At 43.8% G+C, this 15,418-nt stretch overlaps 1 protein-coding gene across 2 annotated transcripts; it reads left to right on the top strand.

The window, feature by feature from the left end:
- Window positions 1-5,685: 5,685 nt before the first annotated feature.
- Window positions 5,686-15,072, top strand: LOC115115169 (XK-related protein 8-like). Of its 2 annotated transcripts, XM_029643657.2 has the most exons (4): window positions 5,686-5,898; window positions 6,007-6,148; window positions 11,844-12,034; window positions 13,929-15,072. In XM_029643657.2, exons 1-4 carry the CDS (start codon window positions 5,829-5,831, stop codon window positions 14,651-14,653), a joined length of 1,128 nt encoding a protein of 375 aa, XP_029499517.1. In that variant the 5' UTR covers window positions 5,686-5,828; the 3' UTR covers window positions 14,654-15,072. The 2 variants fall into 2 exon arrangements, with proteins under 2 accessions (XP_029499517.1, XP_029499516.1); XM_029643656.2 differs by having other exon boundaries at window positions 5,686-6,148.
- Window positions 15,073-15,418: the final 346 nt, after the last annotated feature.

The raw sequence follows: 15,418 nt of genomic DNA, 5'->3' as shown, positions 1-15,418 counted from the left end.
ATTGCATTGTTGTACCTGAGGACCCATAGTGATGTCAGTAACGTCATCTACCTGAGGACCCGTAGTGATGTCAGTAACGTTATCTACCTGAGGACCCGTAGTGATGTCAGTAACGTTATCTACCTGAGGACCCGTAATGTCAGTTATCTACCTGAGGACCCATAGTGATGTCAGTAATCGAGGACATAGTGATCTTACCCTGAGGACCCGACAGTAACGGTATCTACCTGAGGACCCATAGTGATGTCAGTAACGTTATCTACCCGAGGACCCGTAGTGATGTCAGTAACGTTATCTACCTGAGGACCCGTAGTGATGTCAGTAACGTTATCTACCTGAGGACCCAGTAACGTTATCTACCTGAGGACCCGTAGTGATGTCAGTAACGTTATCTACCTGAGGACCCGTAGTGATGTCAGTAACGTTATCTACCTGAGGACCCGTAGTGATGTCAGTAACGTTATCTACCTGAGGACCCGTAGTGATGTCAGTAACGTTATCTACCCGAGGACCCGTAGTGATGTCAGTAACGTTATCTACCCGAGGACCCGTAGTGATGTCAGTAACGTTATCTACCCGAGGACCCGTAGTGATGTCAGTAACGTTATCTACCCGAGGACCCGTAGTGATGTCAGTAACGTTATCTACCCGAGGACCCGTAGTGATGTCAGTAACGTTATCTACCCGAGGACCCGTAGTGATGTCAGTAAAGCATCCCCAAACCATCACACTACCACCACCATGCTTGACCGTTGGTATAAGGTTCTTACTGTGGAATGCAGTGTTTGGTTTTAGCCAGGCATAATGGGTCCCATGTCACGCCAAAAAAGTTACACTTTCGAATCATCTGTCCATAGAACATTCTTCCAAGAGTCTTGATGATCGTCCAGGTGCTTTTTGGAAAACTTGAGTCAATTTTTTGGATGACATTTGTCTCATTAAAGCCCAATTTGACTCCAATGCTTCCCAAAGTTGTATTACATTTTTACATTTAAGTCATTTAGCAGACGCTCTTATCCAGAGCGACTTACAAATTGGTGCATTCACCTTATGACATCCAGTGGAACAGTAGTGCATCTAAATCTTTTAAGGGGGTGAGAGGGATTACTTTATCCTATCCTAGGTATTCCTTAAAGAGGTGGGGTTTCAGGTGTCTCCGGAAGGTGGTGATTGACTCCGCTGTCCTGGCGTCGTGAGGGAGTTTGTTCCACCATTGGGGGGCCAGAGCAGCGAACAGTTTTGACTGGGCTGAGCGGGAACTGTACTTCCTCAGTGGTAGGGAGGCGAGCAGGCCAGAGGTGGATGAACGCAGTGCCCTTGTTTGGGTGTAGGGCCTGATCAGAGCCTGGAGGTACTGAGGTGCCGTTCCCCTCACAGCTCCGTAGGCAAGCACCATGGTCTTGTAGCGGATGCGAGCTTCAACTGGAAGCCAGTGGAGAGAGCGGAGGAGCGGGGTGACGTGAGAGAACTTGGGAAGGTTGAACACCAGACGGGCTGCGGCGTTCTGGATTAGTTGTAGGGGTTTAATGGCACAGGCAGGGAGCCCAGCCAACAGAGAGTTGCAGTAATCGAGACGGGAGATGACGAGTGCCTGGATTAGGACCTGCGCCGCTTCCTGTGTGAGGCAGGGTCGTACTCTGCGGATGTTGTAGAGCATGAACCTACAGGAACGGGCCACCGCCTTGATGTTAGTTGAGAACGACAGGGTGTTGTCCAGGATCACGCCAAGGTTCTTAGCGCTCTGGGAGGAGGACACAATGGAGTTGTCAACCGTGATGGCGAGATCATGGAACGGGCAGTCCTTCCCGGGAGGAAGAGCAGCTCCGTCTTGCCGAGGTTCAGCTTGAGGTGGTGATCCGTCATCCACACTGATATGTCTGCCAGACATGCAGAGATGCGGTCGCCACCTGATCATCAGAAGGGGGAAAGGAGAAGATTAATTGTGTGTCGTCTGCATAGCAATGATAGGAGAGACCATGTGAGGTTATGACAGAGCCAAGTGACTTGGTGTATAGCGAGAATAGGAGAGGGCCTAGAACAGAGCCCTGGGGGACACCAGTGGTGAGAGCACGTGGTGTGGAGACGGATTCTCGCCACGCCACCTGGTAGGAGCGACCTGTCAGGTAGGACGCAATCCAAGCGTGGGCCGCGCCGGAGATGCCCAACTCGGAGAGGGTGGAGAGGAGGATCTGATGGTTCACAGTATCGAAGGCAGCCGATAGGTCTAGAAGGATGAGAGCAGAGGAGAGAGAGTTAGCTTTAGCAGTGCGGAGCGCCTCCGTGATACAGAGAAGAGCAGTCTCAGTTGAATGACTAGTCTTGAAACCTGACTGATTTGGATCAAGAAGGTCATTCTGAGAGAGATAGCGGGAGAGCTGGCCAAGGACGGCACGTTCAAGAGTTTTGGAGAGAAAAGAAAGAAGGGATACTGGTCTGTAGTTGTTGACATCGGAGGGATCGAGTGTAGGTTTTTTCAGAAGGGGTGCAACTCTCGCTCTCTTGAAGACGGAAGGGACGTAGCCAGCGGTCAGGGATGAGTTGATGAGCGAGGTGAGGTAAGGGAGAAGGTCTCCGGAAATGGTCTGGAGAAGAGAGGAGGGGATAGGGTCAAGCGGGCAGGTTGTTGGGCGGCCGGCCGTCACAAGACGCGAGATTTCATCTGGAGAGAGGGGGGAGAAAGAGGTCAGAGCACAGGGTAGGGCAGTGTGAGCAGAACCAGCGGTGTCGTTTGACTTAGCAAATGAGGATCGGATGTCGTCGACCTTCTTTTCAAAATGATTGACGAAGTCATCTGCAGAGAGGGAGGAAGGGGGGAGGGGGAGGAGGATTCAGGAGGGAGGAGAAGGTTGCAAAGAGCTTCCTAGGGTTAGAGGCAGATGCTTGGAATTTAGAGTGGTAGAAAGTGGCTTTAGCAGCAGAGAGAGAAGAGGAAAATGTAGAGAGGAGGGAGTGAAAGGATGTCAGGTCCGCAGGGAGGCGAGTTTTCCTCCATTTCCGCTCGGCTGCCCGGAGCCCTGTTCTGTGAGCTCGCAATGAGTCGTTGAGCCACGGAGCGGGAGGGGAGGACCGAGCCGGCCTGGAGGATAGGGGACATAGAGAGTCAAAGGATGCAGAAAGGGAGGAGAGGAGGGTTGAGGAGGCAGAATCAGGAGATAGGTTGGAGAAGGTTTGAGCAGAGGGAAGAGATGATAGGATGGAAGAGGAGAGAGTAGCGGGGAGAGAGAGAGCGAAGGTTGGGACGGCGCGATACCATCCGAGTAGGGGCAGTGTGGAAGTGTTGGATGAGAGCGAGAGGGAGAAGGATACAAGGTAGTGGTCGGAGACTTGGAGGGGAGTTGCAATGAGGTTAGTGGAAGAACAGCATCTAGTAAAGATGAGGTCGGCGTATTTCCTGCCTTGTGAGTAGGGGGGAAGGTGAGAGGGTGAGGTCAAAAGAGGAGAGGAGTGGAAAGAAGGAGGCAGAGAGGAATGAGTCAAAGGTAGACGTGGGAGGTTAAAGTCGCCCAGAACTGTGAGAGGTGAGCCGTCCTCAGGAAAGGAGCTTATCAAGGCATCAAGCTCATTGATGAACTCTCCGAGGGAACCTGGAGGGCGATAAATGATAAGGATGTTAAGCTTGAAAGGGCTGGTAACTGTGACAGCATGGAATTCAAAGGAGGCGATAGACAGATGGGTAAGGGAGAAAGAGAGAATGACCACTTGGGAGAGATGAGGATCCCGGTGCCACCACCCGCTGACCAGAAGCTCTCGGGGTGTGCGAGAACACGTGGGCGGACGAAGAGAGCAGTAGGAGTAGCAGTGTTGTCTGTGGTGATCCATGTTTCCGTCAGTGCCAAGAAGTCGAGGGACTGGAGGGGGCATAGGCTGAGATGAACTCTGCCTTGTTGGCCGCAGATCGGCAGTTCCAGAGGCTACCGGAGACCTGGAACTCCACGTGGGTCGTGCGCGCTGGGACCACCAGATTAGGTGGCCGCGGCCACGCGGTGTGGAGCGTTTGTATGGTCTGTGCAGAGAGGAGAGAACAGGGATAGACAGACACATAGTTGACAGGCTACACAAGAGGCTACGCTAATGCAAAGGAGATTGGAATGACAAGTGGACTACACGTCTCGAGTGTTCAGAAAGTTAAGCTTACGTAGCAAGAATCTTATTGACTAAAATGATTAAAATGATACAGTACTGCTGAAGTAGGCTAGCTGGCAGAGGCTGCGTTGTTGACTATGTAGGCTAGCTGGCAGTGTCTGCGTTGTTGACACTACACTAATCAAGTCGTTCCGTTGAGTGTAATGGTTTCTACTGTGCTACTGTGCTGCTATTCGGGGCTAGCTGGCTAGCTAGCAGTGTTGATTTACGTTACGTTGCGTTAAAAGAACGACAATAGCTGGCTAGCTAACCTAGGAAATCGCTCAAGACTACACAATTATCTTTGATACAAAGACGGCTATGTAGCTAGCTATGCTAGCTACGATCAAACAAATCAAGCCGTTGTACTGTAATGAAATGAAAATGTGATACTACCTGTGGAGCGAAGCGAAATGCGACCCGGATTGTTGAGTGCGGAAGTTCTGTTACGTTAAGGACGACGAATAGCTGGCTAGCTAACCTCGGTAAATTAAGATAATCACTCTAAAACTACACACTCTAAACTACACAATTATCTTGGATACGAAGACAGCAAAGACAACTATGTAGCTAGCTAACACTACACTAATCAAGTCGTTCAGTTGAGTGAAAGTTGTGCTGCTAATCGGTAGACGGTGGACTAGCTAACGGTAGACGTTAGCTAGCTAGCTAGCTGCAGGGCGGTGTAGACTGCGTTAGGACGACGAAATACGATAATTACGCAATTATCTATGATACAAAGACGGCAATGTAGCTAGCTAAGAAGAAAAATTGCTAAGATTAGACAAATCAAACCGTTGTACTATAATGAAATGTAATGAAATGTACTACTACCTACTACCTGCGGACCGAGTGCAGATGCGACCGCTCGCTCCAACCCGGAAATAGAAGTCGTATCACGAAGTTGTATCACGTTGGCTGGATGTCCTTTGGATGGTGGACCATTCTTGATACACACGGGAAACTGTTGAGCGTGAAAAACCCAGCAGTGTTGCAGTTCATGACACAAACCGGTGCGCCTGGGAACTACTACCCTACCCTGTTCAAAGGCACTTCAATCTGTTGTATTGTCTTATTCACCCTCTGAATGGCACACATACACAATCCATGTCCACATTGTCTCAAGGCTTAACACATCTTCTTTAACCCGTCTCCTCCCCTTCATCTACACTGATTTAAGTGGATTTAACAAGTGACATCAATAAGGGATCATAGCTTTCACATGATTTCACCTGGTCAGTTTATGTCATGGAAAGAGCAGGTGTTCTTAATGTTTTGTATACTCAGTTTAAAATGGTGTGTGTAGACATTGACAGTTTATGACTAGAAAAGGTGTGGACAGCAGTATAGAATCATATAGAATGAGCCATGACTAGAATACAGTATAATGTATACTATACATACAAAGTGTGTAAAACAGTATGTTAAAATGATTTTACTATCTCATTATGTTGCCTACAACTTGAAATACTCTGTTATATGCTAAATGTCTCTTGTCCCTCCCCCAAAAGCATTTGGGAGGCGGGAGGAATGAAAACCTGCTGTACTTCTGCCGTTTGCTTACTTTCAGTTTCACAGTACAAGGGTTCTTCCACAGTGAGGAGACGTCAGAAGTAATGCATTCTTTCTCTCTCGCTCTCTTTCATTGGGTTGATAAGTGCTAGAGCCAACGCAAACGTGTGAATTTTCAGTTTTACACAGCCACCATGGAGGAGGACGCGGGACAATCTATCCCATTCAAGTACCCCGCCTCTGACTTCTTGTTGACTGTCGGAGGTATGTTGTTTTTTCTCCTGGATGTGGTACTAGACGTGTGGGCGGTGGTGACTTTCTATCAACAAGAGGCCTACGTGTTCATGGGACTGCTGATGTTTCTACTACTAGGCTCCTCAGCCCTGGTCCAGGCTTTCAGCTGGCTGTGGTACCACTATGACAAGGACAGCACTGAGACCAGGACAGAGAGCCTTGTGAAGAGCCTTCACTCACTCAAGATCCTTCATGTGTTCCAGATGGGAGTCTACCTCAGGTTCAGTTAAACTTTGTTGACTTGATTTGTTGAACTGGGAAAAGAAACAGCCACGGACTGGGTTGATATCATAAGGAACTTGTATCACCAGTGGTGGAAAAGATACCCAATTGTCATACTTGAGTAAAAGTAAATATTCCTTAATAGAAAATGACTCAAGTAAAAGTCACCCAGTAAAATACTACTTGAGTAAAAGTATTTGGTTTTTATAGATACTTAAGTATCAAAGGTAAATGTAATTGATAAAATATACTTAAATATCAAAAGTGTTTTTTCTGTCCCCAGGACATTACATAAATATCCATGACAAGTATCTGTATAATACATTATATTATCAAGCAAAGTGTCCACTTTGTCCTAATTGCAATTTAAAGATACATTTTTTAAATTTTACCTTTATTTTACTAGGCAAGTCAGTTAAGAACAAATTCTTATTTTCAATGACGGCCTAGGAACAGGGGCAGAACGACAGATTTGTAAACAGGGGCAGAACGACAGATTTGTACCTTGTCAACTCGGGGGATTTGAACTTGCAACCTTTCGGCTACTAGTCCAACGCTCTAACCACTAGGCTACCCTGCCTGTAAAACCTTAATTAAAAACTACCTAGAACACTGAAAATGTTTGATTTTTAGCCTGTCCCCCCTCTCTAACACTACACTTCACCATGAAATATAAGGATTAGAATCCTTCAGAAATCTTTTTTTAAGGTATTATTGTGTGACCTCTATTTCCAATTTAGACAAAAAAAATAATACATTTTCTCATCGGAAATTCCTAATATGTTAGTTAAAATACACATTTTCGTTGTGTTGTGTCCCCAGGATTTCAGTCATCCCGCGATGATTGTGTTTTCAGCCACCAGTCAATTATGAGTATATAATTAATATACGCCTACTCTATGATAGCTAGAAAATTAATTAGCTAACTAACGTAACTAACGTTAGCCTGCCTAGCTGGAACTTCTGAAGAATATATATTTTTCTTCTTCTACAATTTCCAAAAGAACCAAACAACACATTTACTTTTTATGATACGTGTTTGTGCAGTCATGTGCATTAGTAGTACAATGTCTAATCTATTTGCATTCGTTTCTACTTACACTTATATTTTGACTTCTCCATTGATACATTTTCGTGGACTTTTCTTAGCGGATGTACAATCATCGCGAATTGAATTCTGGGGGAGTTTCAGACCTCGGAGTGAACATAATTGTACACTCGCAAAGCCGAATTAAAAACGAGGCCTGAGGGGCTTACATTGCAAATTTCCCTTGTTTGGCTAATAATTTGGATCGCCCGCCAAAATGGCAACAGGGATTCCCCCAAGGGCATAAACCGAGGGAAAGTGGACGAGGGTGTGTCTTATAAGTGTTTGGACCGCAAACCAAAAGTAAGTTATCACTCTTTTCTGTATGACTGAGAATGTCAATCTTATTTATTGGATGTTATTCTTGTTTTGTGTTTTTTTAAATATAGTTTTGATAAACCACTTGAAGGTGCTATTAGCGTTGATGCCATGTGGCTACATTTAATGTATTTGCAAATGATATGCTAAAAAAACCTCAGTCCTCTTACTCATATATTACATTTACATTTAAGTCATTTAGCAGACGCTCTTATCCAGAGCGACTTATATGAAGGGTAACAGGTGTGAATAAGAATAACAGGAGTGAGAAGTTTGAATGAAATAGCCATTTTTAAATGTGTATGTAACCGGTTCTGTACCGGTACCTTTCTGCGTTATGTTCTGGTAAGGTGTAGGTGGAAGATGAGGCTCTGGACACAATTCAGCCGGTTGTCTCTCTTTTAATGACTGCATGGAATGGATACAAATACAAGGCAAAAGTTACTGCTGCCGTCTGGACTCCATACAAGTATATGTGCCTCTCCTCATAACGCGCTGAGCAAACTCAGTAGTAAAAACAGCAACAATAAAATACATTGTACATGTTCATATTTTCAAAAGACTCATTTCGTTTTTATAAAGGTTGTACACTAATAATTTGCTAATAACTGCTAAATATTTATTCTTAAAGAGTGTACTATTGTATCGGAGGCATAGTAATGAAGCAACAACGCCGTTTTTGACATGCCTGGGGCAAGTAGCAAAATCAACGACCGCTAACTAGGCACATTAAACATGAAATACAAAATCGTCACATTTCACAACATACCTGCATGGAATGGATACAAACACAATGCAAAAGTTACTGCTGCCGCCTGGACTCCATACAAGTATATTTGCCTGATTTAAAGACAGTGCAGAAAATAATTTCGAAAACTCACGATGTCTCACGGTAAATGCAGAGTGTTTTTTACTCAGTTATAAGGAATTATTATCACTTTACAAGGTCCTAAAGATTTTGCAGTTGTTTCAGATGCCATTCCCTCAGGTGTTGCTTTATTATTCAGGAACGTGTCAAGACCTGACCCCAGGTCCGTTGACCTTGTTGACTCATCAGTAGGAAAGATTTGTTTATCTTTTGGTCCATCCAACAACAGAGCGATACGAACCTTGTTTCAGCAGGATGTTGTATCTATCTATACCTTATGTCATGCCTTATTGGAATGGATTTATTGATAATATCTGTTGGGAAAAAAAGTTTGGATATTGCCACACACATACCTTGTTAACAAAATTAAGGAATTAAGAAAATGTAGAAAATAAATACAATAAAATAATTCACTCTTGAAAGTAATCTAATACATCTTTAAAATAACCTTAATAATAAATAAAAATAAATATGAGGGATTTTTGGTGAAATACATAAAGTATATTTTACACCTGTTACATGTATATACATCGATTTAATTATAAAACTATTCTCTTCAGTTGGAATTACTGAAGGTGTTTTCAGTTTAACTTTTTGGATGACATGGGACCCACTATGCCTGGCTTGCATAGTAGCGACGGGCGGTGTGTGGCTACCACAGAATTCTGCAGCGATACAACATCCCATCTGGTTTGCACTTAGTGGGACTATCATTTGCTTTTCAACCGGATAATGACCCAAAACACAACTCCAGGCTGTGTAAGGGCTATTTGACCAAGAAGCGGTGGAATGCTGCATCAGATGACCTGGCCTCCACAGGCCTCCTCAACCCAGTTGAGATAGTTTGGGATGAGTTGGACCGCAGCCAACAAGTGCTCAGCATATGTGGGAACTCCTTCAAGACTGTTGGAAAAGCATTCCTCATGACGATGGTTGAGAGAATGCCAAGTGTGCAAAGATGTCATCAAGGCAAAGGGTGGCTACTCTGTGGGAACTCCTTCAAGACTGTTGGAAAAGCATTCCTCATGACGATGGTTGAGAGAATGCCAAGTGTGCAAAGATGTCATCAAGGCAAAGGGTGGCTACTCTGTGGGAACTCCTTCAAGACTGTTGGAAAAGCATTCCTCATGACGATAGTTGAGAGAATGCCAAGTGTGCAAAGATGTCATCAAGGCAAAGGGTGGCTACTCTGTGGGAACTCCTTCAAGACTGTTGGAAAAGCATTCCTCATGACAATGGTTGAGAGAATGCCAAGTGTGCAAAGATGTCATCAAGGCAAAGGGTGGCTACTCTGAAGAATCTAAAATAGATTTTGAGTTGTTAAAAAAAATGTTGGTTACTACATGATTCCATATGTGTTACTTCACTACAATGTCTTCACTATTATTCACTACAATGTAGAAAATAGTAAAAAATTAAGAAAAACCCTTGAATGAGTAGGTGCATCCAAACTTTTGACTGGTACTGTATGTGTACATTTATTTTGCCAAGCTGCACATGCAACGCTAGCAGTGTGATCAGAAGTAAAATAACAACCCAATGTTTATATCCCAGGACAAATTAGCTAGCAACAGCAAGCTAGATAGCTCATTTGCCATAAATGTTTAATGCTTTTTGACCTGTCCCCAAATTAATATAGTTGGTTCAGAGTTTGTTTTGATATTTCATCCTGCGTGTTCTGATCATGTCAGGTGTAGGTGGACAAAATCAGCAAGCACGCGAGTGGTCTGGTCAGCATGTTAGGCACTGCATCGCAGTGCTAGAGGTGTCACTACAGATCCGGGTTGTGTCGCAGCCGGCCTCGACCGGGAGACCCATGAGGCGGCGCATTATTGGCCCAGCGTCGTCCTGGTTAGGGGAGGGTTTGGGATGGCCTTGTCCCATCTCGCTGTGGCGGGCCTGGCGCAATGCACGCTGACATGGTCGCCTGTTGGACGGTGTCAGAATGACCGTTTTTTACATTGTCAGCTCGGGGATTCGATCCAGCAACCTTCCGGTTACTGGCCCAACGCAATAACAAATCAATAACCACTAGATAAGTGCGTGAATTGGACCACTTTTCTGTCTTGCTAACAAGTCATTTTGGGTGTCAGGGAAAATGGATGGAGTAAAAAGTACATGATTTACTTTAGGAATGTAGTGGAGTGAATGTTGTCAAAAATTGTGAAGTACAGTACTTAAGTAGTACTTTAAAGTATTTTTTACTTAAGTACTTTGCACCACTGGTTTTCACAATCCTTGTGAGCTTTAAGTCTGGCAAGCAAGGCTCCTTTAAGAAACTGTTTGCCTTTCTGCCGACTGCTCCCCTGATTGCGTCGCAGTTGAAATAAATATTTAAGCAAATACCATTTCAAACTGCCACACGTTTAAGAGGATACAGCAACATTGTCGTAGTGAGTAGTACATGAGTAGTACATTGTCGTAATGAGTAGTACATGAGTAGTACATTGTCGGAGTAGTAGAATCTTGGTGTAGAACATTGCAGTAGTAAAATCTTGGTGTAGAACATTGCAGTAGTAGAATCTTGGTGTAGAACATTGCAGTAGTAGAATCTTGGTGTAGAACATTGTCGGAGTAGTAGAATCTTGGTGTAGAACATTGTCGGAGTAGTAGAATCTTGGTGTAGAACATTGCAGTAGTAGAATCTTGGTGTAGAACATTGCAGTAGTAGAATATTGGTGTAGAACATTGCAGTAGTAGAATCTTGGTGTAGAACATTGCAGTAGTAGAATCTTGGTGTAGAACATTGCAGTGGTGGAAAAAGTATCCAATTTGTCATACTTAAGTAAAAGTAAAGATACCTTAATAGAAAATGACTCAAGTAAAAGTCACCCAGTAAAATTGTACCTAAGTATATTTTAAACCAAATACTTTTACTCAAGTATCAAAAGTCAAACTTTACTTTTGGGTGTCAGGGAAAATGTGTGGAGTAAAAAGTACTTTTATTTTCTTTCGTAATGTAGTGAAGTAAAAGTAGTCCAAAATATAATTAGTAAACTACAGATACCCCAAAAACCTACTTAAGTAGTACTTTTACTTAGGGACTTTACACCATGGGAACATTAGCATTAGTGGTTAGAGTGTAGAGGCGGCAGGGTAGCCTAGTGGTTAGAGCGTTGGACTAGTAACCAGAAGGTTGCAAGTTCAAACCCCCGAGCTGACATGGTACAAATCTGTCCTTCTGCCCCTGAACAGGCAGTTAACCCACTGTTCCTAGGCTGTCATTGAAAATAAGAATTTGTTCTTAATTGACTTGCCTGGTTAAATAAAGGTAAAAATAAAAATAGTCAGAGTGGCACGTTCTTGGAGTAGTACATTCTCTGAATGTTTCCCCTCTCAAGGCAGAAACACCATTGTAACCAAACTCCTTTTTATAGAATATTTTTTTATTAATAACTATGTATGTGGCTGTCATTTTAGATATGCTGGTCTTGTGAGGATCTCGATATGTGGCTTCTGCTGTAGAAAGCGTTACATGGAGGGCAACGCCGTGTATCTGACCCATGACCTTAGCCTGCTGCGCCTCATCGAGACCTTCTCTGAGAGCGCGCCACAGCTTGTCCTCATGATTACCATCATCATCCAGAGGGGAGAGGTGGAGCCCATTACAAGTACGTAAAAGCAAACACAGAATTACTTAGAACACAAAGACCTTGAGGTACAGTTGAAGTTGGAAATGTACATACACTTATGTTGGAGTCATTAAAACTCATTTTTCAACCACTCCACAAATTTCTTGTTAATTTCTTGTTAGTTTTGGCAAGTCGGTTAGGACATCTACCTTGTGCATGACACAAGTAATTTTTCCAACCATTGTTTACAGATTATTTAACTTATAATTCACTGTATCACAATTCCAGTGGGTCAGAAGTTAACATACACTAAATTGACTGTGCCTTTAAACAGCTTGGAAAACCTCAGAAATTATGTCATGGCTTTAGAAGCTTCTGATAGGCTAATTGACATCATTTGAGTCATTTGGGGGTGTACCTGTGGATGTATTTCAAGGCCTACCTTCAAATTCAGTGTCTCTTTGCTTGACATCATTTTGAAAATCAAAATAAATCAGCCAAGACCTCAGAAAAAACATTGTAGACCTCCACAAGTCTGGTTCATCCTTGGGAGCAATTTCTAAACGCCTGAAGGTACCACGTTCATCTGTACAAACAATAGTATGCAAGTATAAACACCATGGGACCAAGCAGTCGTCATACTGCTCAGGAACGAAACGCGTTCTGTCTCTTAGAGATGAACGTACTTTGGTGCGAAAAGTGCACATCAATCCCAGAACAACAGCAAAGGACCTTGTGAAGATGCTGGAGGAAACAGGTACAAAAGTATCTATATCCACAGTAAAACGAGTCCTATATCGACATAACCTGAAAGGCTGCTCTGCAAGGAAGAAGCCACTGCTCCAAAACCACCATAATAAAGCCAGACTACAGTTCGCAACTGCACATGGGGACAAAGATCAAACTTTCTGGAGAAATGTCCTCTGGTCTGATGAAACAAAAATAGAACTGTTTGGCCATAATGACCATCGTTATGTTTGGAGGAAAAAGGGGGGGGCTTGCAAGCCGAAGAACACCATCCCAACCGTGAAGCATGAGGGTGGTAGCATCATGTTGTGGGGGTGCTTTGCTGCAGGAGGGTCTGGTGCATTTCACAAAATAGATGGCATCATGAGGAATTAAAATGTTGTGGATATATTGAAGCAACATCTCAAGACATCAGTCAGGAAGTTAAAGCTTAGTCGCAAATGGGTCTTCCAAATGGACAATGACCCCAAGCATATTTCCAAAGTTGTGGCAAAATGGCTTAGGGACAATAAAGTCAAGGTATTGGAGTGGCCATCACAAAGCCCTGACCTCAATCCCATAGAAAATGTGTGGGCAGAACTGAAAAAGCTTGTGCGAGCAAGGAGGCCTTACAAACCTGACTCAGTTACACCAGCTCTGTCAGGAGGAATGGGCCAAAATTCACCCAACTTATTGTGGGAAGCTTGTGGAAGGCTACCCAAAACGTTTGACCCAAGTTAAACAATTTAAAGACACTCAGTATTTGGTAGCATTGCATGTTAACTTCTGACCCACTGTGAATGTGATGTAAGAAATAAAAGCTGAAATCACTCTCTACTATTATTCTGACATTTCACATTCTTAAAATAAAGTGGTGCTCTTAACTGACATGACAGGGAATTTTTACTAGGATTAAATGTCAGGAATTGTGAAACGGAGTTTAAATGTATTTGGCTATGGTGTATGTAAACTTCTGATTTCAACTGGATATCTGGATATAAGTTATATAGCTTGTAACTATGCCCCAGAATTTAATGGTCTGGCCCTACTCATAATTTAAGAGGTGACTGACTCTAGACCTGATGATACATTTTTTATAATTCCTTTCATTGACAGATAACTTGATTGTCTGTTATTTAACATCCCGAGTTCATTGACAGTTTTACCTGATATAATATCCTGAATTTTTTTTTCTTCTCTCCCTCAGTCTTGAAGGCACTTGGTTCAGTGTCTGCCATCGCCGTCAGCGTGACCATGTATCACCGCTCCCTGCGTTCCTTCCTCCCAGACAAGGCCAAGCAGGGCTGGGGCTCCTCAGTGGTCTACTTCCTGTGGAACCTGCTCCTGATTGGTCCACGTGTGGCAGCAGTCGCCCTCTTTGCTTCGGTCTTCCCCTGCTTCATCGCTGCCCACTTCCTGTCTTCCTGGATGGTTCTATTTTTTGTCGCCTGGCAACTGAAGACAAACTTCATGGACAGCGGCGGTGGAGAATGGCTCTACCGGGCCACCGTAGGTCTCATCTGGTACTTTAGCTGGTTCAGCATAGTGGAGGGGCACACCAGGCAGCGGAGCACCATCTACCACACCTGGATAGGAGTGGATATTGGGATGCTTTGTGGTTTTTGGGTGTGGCAGATGATGAAGAACCCTCCATATTTTGAACTGCCACTAGATCCCTATGTCATCTTTGTCATTATGATCTCACTCTACATAGCTGGACTCTGTCTCAAGGTGACATACTACAAGTTCTGTCACCCAAAGATTACAAAGCAGGGAGAAGTTGAGTGTCATCTCGAGCTGATGTCGGTGGGGGTCCCCCCAAATGGGGAAGATGTGGTTGACTTTAGGTTTATGGGTCATACAGAGCGTCCAGAACCGTCCGTCAGGGTCAATAAAAGGATGAGGAATTTAGCTGGTAATTTTTACTCTTAATCCAGATTATCAGATGGCTCCTACACATTGAGAAGACTGTATGGGCTTGTTCAACATTGCAGCCGATAACCCAGCCAGGCAACTGCCAACGGACTGATCTACAAATGACCTTGGCTCATAAATAACTACTCATTATTTGTTGATCAGTCACAATTTAAACACACAATGAGTGAAAGGTCTGTCTGTTTTCGATCCATCGTTGTACTTGATTGATGAATTAAGGTCAGTAATTAGTAAGGAACTCCCCTCACCTGGTTGTCTAGGTCTTCAGGGAAAGGGAAAAACCAAAAACCCACACTCAGCTCTCCGTGGAATGAGTTTTACACCCCTGCCCTACTTAAATGAACCAGCTCTACAGCTTGAAACACTGAGAAATGTTGAGTTCATTAAAATGACTGGAATGATTTGTTCTATGAAGACCTGCCCTACTTAAATGTTCCTGCGCACCAAAACTGCTCTACAGCAAACTCCCTGAAACAGTCAATCACCACCTTCCGGGAGACACCTGAAACCCCACCTTTTCAGGAATACCTAGGATAGTAAAGTCATTAAAATATTTAGATGCACTATTGTAATGATTTCCACTGTGTCTATGAACGCACGTAAGTCGCTCTGGATAAGAGCGAAATGACTTAAATGTAATGTAAATGAAGACAGTTCTGTTTGTTTGGCACTGTGCATTTCTAATATGAAGGTAAACATTACAGTAATGTTTATCGTGGTCATGAACTTCTTATTAATATGACCTCGTGAGTACAGCTAATC

The sequence above is a fragment of the Oncorhynchus nerka genome, linkage group LG4 (genome assembly GCF_034236695.1).
Source record: "Oncorhynchus nerka isolate Pitt River linkage group LG4, Oner_Uvic_2.0, whole genome shotgun sequence".
NCBI classification, from domain to species: Eukaryota; Metazoa; Chordata; class Actinopteri; order Salmoniformes; family Salmonidae; genus Oncorhynchus; species Oncorhynchus nerka.
This window is presented reverse-complemented; position numbering and strand designations above follow the sequence as displayed.

Bases quoted from the DNA above. Each gene is read 5' to 3' on its own strand.
- LOC115115169 (XM_029643656.2), top strand. From the start codon at position 5,829: ATGGAGGAGGACGCGGGACAATCTATCCCATTCAAGTACCCCGCCTCT. The intron at 6,149-11,843 runs GTTCAGTTAAAC...CTGTCATTTTAG, and splicing joins CAGATGGGAGTCTACCTCAG to ATATGCTGGTCTTGTGAGGA. The intron at 12,035-13,928 runs GTACGTAAAAGC...TCTCTCCCTCAG, and splicing joins AGAGGTGGAGCCCATTACAA to TCTTGAAGGCACTTGGTTCA.